At 46.0% G+C, this 12,318-nt stretch overlaps 1 protein-coding gene across 1 annotated transcript; it reads left to right on the top strand.

Annotated features, from left to right (window-relative positions):
* Positions 1–1,594: 1,594 nt before the first annotated feature.
* LOC121578224 (cytochrome b-c1 complex subunit 1, mitochondrial-like) lies at positions 1,595–11,359 on the top strand. Its single transcript, XM_041892432.1, has 12 exons — positions 1,595–1,722; positions 2,702–2,842; positions 2,994–3,080; positions 3,223–3,352; positions 4,445–4,643; positions 4,807–4,886; positions 5,030–5,145; positions 5,688–5,992; positions 6,129–6,214; positions 9,475–9,563; positions 9,723–9,798; positions 10,784–11,359. Exons 1-12 carry the CDS (start codon positions 1,660–1,662, stop codon positions 10,846–10,848), a joined length of 1,437 nt encoding a protein of 478 aa, XP_041748366.1. The 5' UTR covers positions 1,595–1,659; the 3' UTR covers positions 10,849–11,359.
* The last annotated feature ends 959 nt before the right edge of the window (positions 11,360–12,318 follow it).

The following is a 12,318-nucleotide window of genomic DNA, read 5'->3' as shown; positions in this document are numbered from 1 at the left end:
TTCAAGTTCCTTGGTGTCCACATCACCAACGAACTATCATGGTCCAAACACACCAAGACAGTCGTGAAGAGGGCTCGACAAAGCCTATTCCCCCTCAGGAGACTGAAAAGATTTGGCATGGGTCCTCAGATCCTCAAAAAATTATACAGCTGCACCGTCGAGAGCATCCTGACTGGTTGCATCACCGCCTGGTATGGCAACTGCTTGGCCTCCGACCTAAAGCACTACAGAGGGTAGTGCGTACGGCCCAGTACATCACTGGGGCCAAGCTTCCTGCCATCCAGGACCTCTATACCAGGCGGTGTCAGAGGAAGGCCCTCAAAATTGTCAAAGACTCCAGCCACCCTAGTCATAGACTGTTCTCTCTGCTACCGCACGGCAAGAGGTACCGGAGTGCCAAGTCTAGGTCCAAAAGACTTCTCAACAGCTTCTACTGTAGTGTCGAGTCAAAGTCGCTAGTTATTGCTGTAACAAAGGAGTCCGCTCATACTGAACTTTGATCATAAGGTTTATTCATATCACAAGATTTCAGCATAAGTTTACGGATGTCATGACCACCCGGAGAGCAGTGGTTCCCAAATTGCAATGTCTGCTCTGTTCTTCTTCGTTTAAACCCAGTATATATAATCTTCCCCAAAATATGGGTGGTTCCCTCTACTGTCCAATCCCCTGTCTTGTATGGGGCGTCACCCTAAAAACGGCTCTCTTTGAACCTAAATAAACATCCTCTCAGGTTCCACTTAAAACCATTAACAAAGTCATAATCTTAATACACTACACTACCCCCAAGCCATAAGACTCCTGAACAGCTAATCATGGCTACCCGGACTATTTGCACTGCCCCCCCACCCCATCCTTTTTACGCTGCTGCTACTCTGTTAATTATTTATGCATAGTCACTTTAACTCTACCCACATGTACATATTACCTCAACTACCTCAACTAGCCGGTGCCCCCGCACATTGACTCTGCAACGGTACCCTCCTGTATATATAGCCTCCCTACTGTCACTTTATTTTACTTCTGCTCTTTTTTCTCTCAACACTTTTTTTGTTGTTGTTTTACTTTTACTTTTTTTGTTAAAAATAAATGCACTGTTGGTTAAGGGCTGTAAGTAAGCATTTCACTGTAATGTCTGCACCTGTTGTATTCGGCGCATGTGACCAATAACATTTGATTTGATTTGATTTACCTGGTTAAATAAAGGTTAAATAAATAAATAAATAAAATACAAAATAAAAAGTAGTTTTTTTGCACTCAGCCATTGTAGGCCTAACTCATCATAATAAAGTCAGTATTGAATCCACTTAGCTAGATTGTTTTGCATTTCTGTATAATACTGTAATTTAGATAACTGTGTGCTGCCACTGTAGCTCAGCTGGTAGAGCACGGCGCTTGTAACGCCAAGGTAGTGGGTTCGATCCCTGGGACCACCCATACACAAAAATGTATGCACGCATGACTGTAAATCGCTTTGGATTAAAGCGTCTGCTAAATGGCATATTATTATTATTTAGTGTAGCCTTTGTCCAACTTGTTGACGCTGCTGCTTGAGTGAACGGTGTTAAACGCTGACGTCACAGTTCTATACAAGACTTCACGGGCGTCCACGTTGGGGAACATGCGCGCAGCTGATCTTTCTTTATTTGCCAGGAAAAGATGGCAGCGTCCGTGTGCCGAGTCGGGAGCACCGTGGGTCGAGCCCTCGCCAAAGCCCGTAGCGTAAGTATTTAGGAACATCTTGGCATTTGAGGGGTCTGTAAGGAAAATAACGTTGTTTGTTGGGATCTGCATTTCATTCACTACAGTGAAAAAAGTAGGCCCCTGTGTAGGCTGTAGCAGAAGTATGTCTCTGGCTGAAGCTCGTTAGCTAGCTATCCTGGCAAAGGGATAGCTAGCCGGTTAGCATTATCTTGGAGTTAGCGCAAGGTCAACTGTCAGGAAAGGGGCAATAATTCACTGTAGATGACGTCATATGAGTGGAAACCTTGACATCCATGTTAGTTAACCTATACCTGCGTTACTTTATTCGCTTTTAACAACTAACACAATGTCATTTTCACCATCTTCAGCGTTGTCCTTAGCTATTTGCCCAATCGTTAACCAGTTAGCTCGCACGTCAACTACCTCTCGTCCAGCTAAATGCTGACAGTAGTCGACCAGTTGCGTTGCTGACTGGTAATCAAATTCCACTGGCCATATGTTAAATTGAACTCGCAAGATGGTCATTATGTGATCTTAGCTAACTAGGAAGTTTGTTTCTTTTGACTTCAAACTGTAGAGTGCTGCTAGGCTCGCTAACTGGTTAAGTGTTTTCTTGAAGGACCCTCACTCAAGATTAAAATAGCCCCTCCTTAACGTTACCTCCAATTTAGCTAGCTAAGGTCGACAGGCTGTACGTGTAAATTGGTGACTCACTGTTATTGTGGGATCAAGTCAGCAGATCACCCCACAAGCACTTTCTCTTGTCCTTTTAACCTTTTTATTGGCCATGATGACATTGAGGTGATAGGGAGTTGGTAAAAAATGCATCATTTTGCTGTCTCTTCATCCCATTACTACTGATGATTTCAGCAATTTCATACATGTTATTCGTACACCAGCTGTAGTCTTTATCAACACAACCAAATCAACATACTATTTGCTGAAAAATCTTGTCACAGCCACACGGTGTTGTAGGCTAACTATCCTCTCCCTCTAGCCCATCCTGCTGTCTCTACGGCGTGGCCAGGCGACTGTGACCTATGCCCAGAGCCTTCTAGGAGCTCCGGAGACCCGCCTCAGTGCCCTGGACAATGGCCTGAGGATCGCATCTGAGGAGACTGGACACGGCACATGCACTGTAAGGACCTCCGCTGTGTCATTGATCATACAATCTAAGTACTGTTCTTGATGGTTTTGGGAAACATTGCATAATAATCACATTTCAGATTAACCTGACTGTCTATTTGTTGGCGTGGCATGGCATAAGTTCCACCTCTACTCTCTCTCAGGTTGGGCTGTGGATCAGCTGTGGAAGTCGCTATGAGACTGAGAAGAACAATGGAGCTGGGTTCTTCCTGGAGCATATGGCTTTCAAGGTACACAACCGCTGTGACATCTGTGCAATCTACCTTGAGTCTCATAAGGGATTTCATACTCAACTACTGCACCAGACTGGCCCAAAACGGTTTCTTACACTTTTCTGTTCTCCCCCCTTTTCCCTTTGTTTATTTTCCCCAGGGGACAAAGAAGCACCCCCAGATGGCCCTGGAGCAGCAGGTGGAGTCCATGGGCGCTCACCTTAGTGCATACACTTCCCGGGAGCACACTGCCTACTACATGAAGACCCTGGCCGAAGACCTGCCCAAAGGTGAGCCAACCAGATACCCTACACTACAGACATACCTACTACCCTGCATAGCAGACACTTCAATGAGACAGGAATAAGGAATGGAGACCGTTTTATAAGATGTGATAATTCAATTGTGTGTATGTGGGGTGGGGTTCTTATAAGCCCCTCTAGTCATAGAGATTGAGTGTGTTTGTTTATATAGTTGTAAAGGTACTGTTGCCTTTTGGTAAATTATACTGAACAAAAATATAAACGCAACATACAACAATTTCAAAGATTTGACTGAGTTAGTTCATATAAGGAAATCAGTTAATTGAAATAAATTCATTAGGCCCTAATCTATGGATTACACATGACTGGGCAGGGGTGCAGCCATGGGTGGGCCTGGGAGGGCATAGGCCCACCCACTTAGCAGCCAGGCCCATCCACTGGGGAGCCAGGCCCAGCCAATTAGAATGATTTTTCTCAACAAAAGGGCATTATTACAGACAGAAATACTCCCCACCCCACCTCAGACAATCCCGCATGTGAAGAAGCTGGATGTGGAGGTCCTGGTCTGACGTGGTTACACATGGTCTGCGGTTGTGAGGCCGGTTGGCCGTACTTCCAAATTCTCTAAAACTACGTTGGAGGCAGCTTATGGTAGAGAAATTAACATTAATTTATCTGGCAACAGCTCTAGTGGACATTCCTGCAGTCAGCATGCAAATTTCACGCTCCAACAAAACTTGAGACGTTTGTGGCATTGTGTTGTGTGACAAAACTGCACATTTTAAAGTGGCCTTTTATTGTCGCCAGCATAAGGTGCACCTGAGTAATGATCATACTGTTTAATCGGCTTGATATGTCACACCTGTCAGGTGGATGGATTATATTGGCAAAAGGGAAATGCTCACTAATAGGGATGTAAACAAATGTGTGCAAAATATGAGAGAAATAAGCTTTTTGTGCATATGGAAAATTTCTGGGACTTATTTCAGCTGATGAAACATGGGACCAACACTTTACATGTTGTGTTTATTTTGGTTCAGGATAGTTTACCGTGCATGTCCTCTAGTAGTTCTTTTCGTGGCTATGTATGTGTGTACTGAAGTAGTCCTCTCTCCCCAGCGGTGGCGCTGTTATCCGAGGTGCTGCAGAGCAATGCCCTGAGCGAGGCTGACATTGAGCAGCAGAGGAGTGTGGTGCTGAGAGAGCTGGAGGAGGTGGAGGGCAGTCTGCAGGACGTGTGTCTGGACCTGCTGCACGCTACAGCTTTCCAGGGCACCCCCCTTGGACACAGTGTTCTGGGGCCATCCCAAAATGCCAGGTACACACACACACAGAGCCTACCAGGGAATCTTATTGGGTCAGAGCATGCTAGGGCCAAGCCAGAACACTAGGGAAACTCCCACATACACTTTACAGCATCCTGTTACATTTCACAGCACTCCCAGTTAGTTTAGTAGTATCGATCTGTCTCTTCCCTTCAGGACTTTGAGTCGACAGGATCTGGTAGATTTCATCAGCAGCCACTACAAGGCCCCCCGCATGGTGCTGGCAGCTGCTGGAGGTATGTCTCCCATACATTAACACTGCCATCTTAAGGCTGTTTAGAGAGGTATTAAATGCCAATACAAACCGGCCCTGATTGATTGTTTTGTGTGTGTAATGTCGTCCTTGTTTGTAATGGCTCACTGCCTGCCTCCTGTATAGGTGTGACTCACGAGGAGCTGGTTGGGTTGGCCAAGCAGCACTTCAGTGGCGTTTCCTTTGAGTACGAGGATGATGCTGTTCCTGTTCTGTCCCCCTGCCGCTTCTCTGGCAGCGAGGTGAGCGCTCCTGTGTGTGTCCGAATTGACAGATGTCTGAACAGGGAGCAAGTATCCCATCAGAGCTTTTTTTTTTACCCCCTTTTTCTCCCCAATTTCGTGATTACGATCTTGTCTCATCGCTGCAACTCCCCAATGGGCTCGGGAGAGGCGAAGGTTGAGTCATGCGTCCTCCGAAACATGACCTGCCAAACTGTGCTTCTTAACACCCACTCGCTTAACCCGGAAGCCAGCTGCACCAATGTGTCTGAGGAAACACCGTTCAGCTGACGACCGAAGTCAGCCTGCAGGCGCCCGGCCTGCCACAAGGAGTCACTAGAGCGCGATGAGCAAAGTAAAGCCTCCCCTAACCCGGACGACGCTGGGCCAATTGTGCGCTGCCCTATGGGACTCCCGGTCACAGCCGGTAATGACACAGCCTGTAGTGACACCGCAACACTGCGATGCAGTGCCTTCGACCGCTACTCGGGAGGCCCAGAGGTTTTCTTTGTTCTATTTGGAATGTTCATATTGTTAACCCTGCGTTGTCTCCCTCTTTGTAGATCCGCATGCGCGATGACGATATGCCCCTGGCACACATTGCCATCGCTGTGGAGGGTGCCAGTGCTGCCAGCCCAGACATAGTGCCCCTCATGGTGGCCAACTCTATCATTGGCAGTTATGACATCACTTTCGGTGGTGGAAAGCACCTGAGCAGCCGCCTGGCTCGTCTAGCCTCAGAGGAGAGTCTGTGCCACAGCTTCCAGGCCTTCCACTCCTCCTACAGCGACACTGGTCTGCTGGGCATCTATTTTGTCACCGACAAACACCACATCGATGACATGATGCACTGGTCACAGAACGCATGGTTAGTTGTGATTTTACATACACTCAAACGCTATACATGGATACACTCCTGGTCCAACACTTGTCCTCAGCCTGTGTACTTTTACATATTCAATTTGATGGTATTGACCCTCCTTTTTCTTTCGCTCTCCCTGAAGGATGAACATGTGCACCACAGTGACTGAGAGTGACATTGCCAGAGCCAAGAATGTCCTCAAGGCCAGCCTGGTGGGACAGCTCAACGGTAAGATCTCTACCTACTCATGTAGCCTATCAGAAACTTAAATGGAAATGTCAAAAAATTTCTACTTCATATTCATCATCTCCAGCACCACCCCAACATCAACATGTGAAAATGGCACTTTTCTATGTTTTGTAGTAAAAGAGGAAGATAAGTGTTTCCAATGACATCGGTATGCATGATGTGATTTTAACCAATTATGAGTAGGTGTGGCGCCTTAGGGGATGGCTTCAATTTTATGGGCTCTTAACCAACTCTGCAATTTTGTTAGTTTTTTTGCATTGTTTGTAACTTATTTTGTATATAATGTTGCTGCTACCGTCTCTTATGACTGAAAAATAGCTTCTGGACATCAGAACAGTGATTACTCACCTTGAACTGGACAAATAATTTTTCTTTAATGAGTCGGACGAGAGGAATTTGCTGCAGACACCCGACAGGGCCCTCATCCCCGTCATTCACAGTAGAAAGAGACAGAGATATCGCGGAAGGAGATCGGGGTGCCTGGTAAGGAGCCGGCGACGAGTGGTTAATCTGCCTTTGCCATCGATACCATTGGCCAACATACAATCGCTTGATAATAAAGTGGACAAACTACAAGCATGTATATTCTACCAACGGGACATTAAAAACGGTAATATCTTATGTTTCAACAAGTCGTGGCTGAACGACGACATGAATAACATACAGCTGGCGGGTTATACACTGTATCGGCAGGATAGAACAGCAGCCTCTGGTAAGACAAGGGGTGGCGGTCTATGTATATTTGTAAACAACAGCTGGTGCACGATATCTAAGGAAGTCTCAAGGTTTTGCTCGCCTGAGGTAGAGTTTCTCATGATAAGCTGTAGACCACACCATCTACCAACAGAGTTGATCTATATTCTTCGTAGCTGTCTATTTACCACCACAAACCGATGCTGGCACTAAGACCGCACTCAATGAACTGTATACGGCCATAAGTAAACAGGAAAACGCTCATCCAGAGGCGGCGCTCCTAGTAGCCGGGGACTTTAATGCAGGGAAACTTACATCCGTTTTACCTCATTTCTAACAGCATGTTAAATGTGCAACCAGAGGGGTAAAAAAACAACTCTAGACCACCTTTACTCCACACACAGAGACGCGTACAAAGCTCTCCCTCGCCCTCCATTTGGCAAATCTGACCATAATTCTATCCTCCTGATTCCCGCTTACAAGCAAAAACTAAAGCAGGAAGCACCAGTGACTCTGTCAATAAAAAAAGTGGTCAGGTGAAGCATATGCTAAGCTACTGTTTTGCTAGCACAGACTGGAATATGTTCCGGGATTCTTCCGATTGCATTGAGGAGTACACCACATCAGTTACTGGCTTCATCAATAAGTGCATCGATGACGTCATCCCCACAGTGACTGTACGTACATACCCCAACCAGAAGCCATGGATTACAGGCAACATCCGCACTGAGCTAAAGGGTAGAGCTGCCGCTTTCAAGGAGTTTATAAGAAATCCCGCTATGCCCTCCGACGAACCATCAAACAGGCAAAGCGTCAATACAGGACTAAGATCGAATCGTATTACACCAGCTCCGACGCTCGTCTGATGTGGCAGGGCTTGCAAACTATTACAGACTACAAAGGGAAGCACAGCTGCAAGCTGCCCAGTGACACAAGCCTACCAGACGAGCTAAATTACTTCTATGCTTGCTTCGAGGCAAGTAACACTGAAACATGCATGAGAGCATCAGCTGTTCCGGAAGACTGTGTGATGACGCTCTCCGTAGCCGATGTGAGTAAGACCTTTTAAACAGGTCAACGTTCACAAGGCCGCAGTGCCAGACGGATTACCAGGACGTGTACTCCGAGCATGCGCTGACCAACTGGCAAGTGTCTTCACTGACATTTTCAACCTCTCCCTGTCTCAGTCTGTAATACCAACAAGTTTCAAGCAGACCTCCATAGTCCCTGTGCCCAAGAACACTAAGGTAACCTGCCTAAATGACTTACCGACCCATAGCACTCACGTCTGTAGCCATGAAGTGCTTTGAACGGCTGGTCATGGCTCACATCAATACCATTATCCCAGAAACCCTAGACCCACTCCAATTTGCATACCGCCCCAACAGATCCACAGATGATGCAATCTCTATTGCTCTCCACACTGTACCTTTCCCACCTGGACAAAAGGAACACCTATGTGAGAATGCTATTCATTAACTACAGCTCAGCGTTCAACACCATAGTGCCCTCAAAGCTCATCACTAAGCTAAGGGCCCTGGGACTAAACACCTCTCTCTGCAACTGGATCCTGGACTTCCTGACGGGCCGCCCCCAGGTGGTAAGGGTAGGTAACAACACATCTGCCACGCTGATCCTCAACACGGGGGCCCCTCTGGGGTGCGTGCTCAGTCCCCTCCTGTACTCCCTGTTCACTCATGACTGCATGGCCAGGCATCACCAACAAACTGTCATGGTCCAAACACACCAAGACAGTCGTGAAGAGGGCACGACAAAGCCTATTCCCCTTCAGGAAACTGAAAAGATTTGGCATAGGTCCTCAAAGAATTATACAGCTGCATCCTGACTGGTTGCATCACCGCCTGGTATGGCAACTGCTCTGCCTCCGACCGCAAGGCACTACAGAGGGTAGTGCGTACAGCCCAGTACATCACTGGGGCCAAGCTTCCTGCCATCCAGGACCTCTATACCAGGCGGTGTCAGAGGAAGGCCCTAAAAATTATCAAAGACTCCAGCCACCCTAGTCATAGACTTTTCTCTCTGCTACCGCATGGCAAGCGGTACCGGGGTGCCAAGTCTAGGTCCAAAAGGCTTCTTAACAGCTTCTAAACCCCAAGCCATAAGACTCCTGAACAGCTAATCATGTTCCCCTCACAGCTCCGTAGGCAAGCACCATGGTCTTGTAGCAGATGCGAGCTTCAACTGGAAGCCAGTGGAGTGTGCAGAGGAGCGGGGTGACGTGAGAGAACTTGGGAAGGTTGAACACCAGACGGGCTGCGGCATTCTGGATGAGTTAAAGGGCTTGTATGTAAGTGTTTCACTAAGGTCTGCACCTGTTGTATTCGGCGCGTGTGACAAATACAATTTGGTTTGTTGCCTACTAATTGTCTTATAATTGGTTGATGTCATGGGAAACACTCATCTTCCTCTTTTACTACAAAACAAAGAAACGTGCCGTTTTCACATATGTTGATGGTGCTGGAGATGATGAAAAAATTGTACTACTCCCTGGTCACCACTAACACTGCCTTACTGCTCTCCTGTAGGAACGACACCGATATGTGATGACATCGGCAGGCATGTCCTGAACTATGGCCGCCGTATCCCTCTGGCTGAGTGGGACGCCCGCATCGACGTGAGTACAACCCCCTTCCCTGCGCCATACATACAGCTGTTACACCCTCCTACCACCTAGAGGGTGCTATTTCTCTGTCTTTCTTTCCCTCTGAATTCTTCCCCCAACCCCCACTGCATTCACCCACGTTCTTCCTACCACCTTTGTCCCCCCCCGCAGGCTGTGACTCCCAGGATGGTGCGTGACGTCTGCTCCAAATACATCTATGACAAGTGTCCCGCTGTGTCTGCTGTTGGTAAGTTACCACTAGGGATTTTGACGGTTAATCGGTTAGCTGCCGAAAAATACATTTGACTGGTCATGTTCATCGGTCTATAGGTTAATTTGCATAATTCGATTGCCGCGTGTTTTTTCGTAGTCGTCATGTATCTTATCACATGCGCTCAGCATACAGAGCCTAGTTTGAGAAACGGAATAGCCTATCACATGTCAGACAGCGCAAGAGCAGCTCCTGAAAAAGCTGGTACTGGTGTGAAACGTGCTTTTGTAAGCCCAGTCGTTGCGCAACAAATAACAATTTTAAGTGCAATTGCGTGTATAACAGTTGATGGCCATGATTTAAAGAGCTACTTCTTTATTTTTCAACACATAATTAAAGCGCACCTCCCATTAGCGTGCATAGACACTAGTCATCGGTAGGCTATCAGCGAGTCACCCACCACTTTGCAATGTGACCTTGCAGTATAATTGTTTGAAACCTGAACGTTTTACTTTACTTCAAATAGAGGCAATTCTTACCTTGCTTCAAAGTAGCCTTGCCAAAATCCAACCATAGAAACGTGGAGGCAATTATTTTATAAAGACTTTCTCTTGACATTAACCAGCATTTCTCTCCTGTTCTATTGGTTTTCATATCAACTTTGCATGTTAAATAATAGCCTTTTGACTGTAAGACGATAGGCTTGCTATTGTTGCATGTTTCCATTAAGCGCTTAATGAAAAATGGCACTTCCTTTTATGCATGCATAATAGTTTTTTGGTCACATTTATCAGTTTGTTGACCGGTTAATGAGGGTCGGTAATTCGGCAGCAAAATTGACCGAAATTTGCATCCCTAGTTACCACACATCATCATTATTCCTTCCAAGCAGCCTTTGCACCTTAATCCTCTTGTCCAGGATAGAGTCTGGAAGTCCAGCTAGTGGCAACCTAGCTTTGTAATGTTCTTATTCCTCAACCCTTCTCTCATCTCTCTCTCTGTCTTTCTCTCTGTTCTACAGGCCCCATTGAGCAGCTGCCTGACTACAACAGAATGCGCAGTGCCATGTACTGGCTCCGCTTCTAAGGTTCCCCATAGTGTTGCTCTCTGAGTGTCCGACGTCTTCTCTTCCTTCCATGCTCCTCCATTCCCATACTCCTCCCATCACTGCAAGAGTAAAGAACCAAGGACTGCCTCAGCTCATTAGCACAGACCGGTATCGACTCCAGGCCTCCTCCCCATCTCTCTCCTCTCACTACATTAGTTCTAGTTGGTTATGAGAGAACCGCGGTGTTGAGGGTGTGCATAAGTTGAGTGTTCAATTTCCTTGTAATTTTCACTGATGATCTTGAGAAAGATTGTAATACAGAAGATTCTTGTTAATATCACTGAGCCTTTTCATGCACTTGGTTCTGTTCTGGGGAGGGGAGAGAGGGGGACACCTGAACACATCCAGTGATGCATATACTGTAAAATCATGGCACTGTACAATCAGTTGTGGAGAAGTATTTATGAATTGATGTAATGTTTTGTTTATGTCCTATTGTACATAACAGAAGCTCATTCTGACATATTAAAATAAAACATTGTAACAGTGTCCCATACAGAATTAGATTAGTAAGAATTAACATTTTATGATCTATCCTTGTTTTGGGTTCAATAGCCATCTATGAAAGGCTGGCCATAATTCCAGTATTTAGTTAGTCTTTGTTCAACTTCAGCCACAATAGTTGGGTTAAAACTCATGTTCCTCTAAGAGTTGAGCTGCAGGGACCACTTCTATCCACCAGAGGGACAAGATGACTCCAGTATGAACTGATATTCTAATACTGTCAATGGTATGAACATGCTTTATTGAAGAGGGAGGAGATTACCAGTCATGATATGAAATATGCTAATGTGACATCTTCCAATGTATGAAATCTTTGACCTATGAATATCAAATGTAAAGTAGATTACAGATCTCCCATTGTGGCTGATAGAATATCTGTAATTGCCTGGATGCCCACCCACGAGCATTACCGCTCCTTCCCACAGATTACGCATGATCAGTTAGATAAAATGATAACATTGCTATGACTGAGGCACGAGTGACGTGACACCCCATCTATCACTGAGGAAGAGTAAACCCAAGCGATAAGTAACTACACTGAACAAAAATATAAATGCAACAATGTAAAAGATTTTACTGAGTTACAGTTCATAAGGAAATGAGTCAATTAAAATGAATGCATTAGTCCCTAATCTATGGATTTCACATGACTGGGAATACAGATGCCTTAAAAGAAAGTTGGGGCGTGGATAAAAAAAACAGTATCTGGTGTGACCATTTGCCTCATGCAGCTCGACATCTCCTTCGCATAGAAGGCTGTTGATTGTGGCCTGTGCAATGTTGTTCCACTCCTCTTCACTGGCTGTGCGAAGTTGCTGGATATTGGCGGGACGTCGATCCAGAGCATCCCAAACATGCTCAATGGGGTGACATGTCTGGTGAGTATGCAGGCCATGGAAGAAGTGGGAAATGTTCAGCTTCCAGGAATTGTGTATAGATTCTTG

Source organism: Coregonus clupeaformis, chromosome 12 (genome assembly GCF_020615455.1).
Source record: "Coregonus clupeaformis isolate EN_2021a chromosome 12, ASM2061545v1, whole genome shotgun sequence".
NCBI classification, from domain to species: Eukaryota; Metazoa; Chordata; class Actinopteri; order Salmoniformes; family Salmonidae; genus Coregonus; species Coregonus clupeaformis.
The sequence above is the reverse complement of the archived record's forward strand: the minus strand, read 5'-3'. Positions and strand labels throughout refer to the sequence as shown.

Coding starts and splice junctions, on each gene's coding strand:
- LOC121578224 (XM_041892432.1), top strand. CDS start 1,660: ATGGCAGCGTCCGTGTGCCGAGTCGGGAGCACCGTGGGTCGAGCCCTC. Junction 4,644..4,806: donor GGGCCATCCCAAAATGCCAG/GTACACACACAC, acceptor TCTTCCCTTCAG/GACTTTGAGTCGACAGGATC. Junction 4,887..5,029: donor GGTGCTGGCAGCTGCTGGAG/GTATGTCTCCCA, acceptor CCTCCTGTATAG/GTGTGACTCACGAGGAGCTG.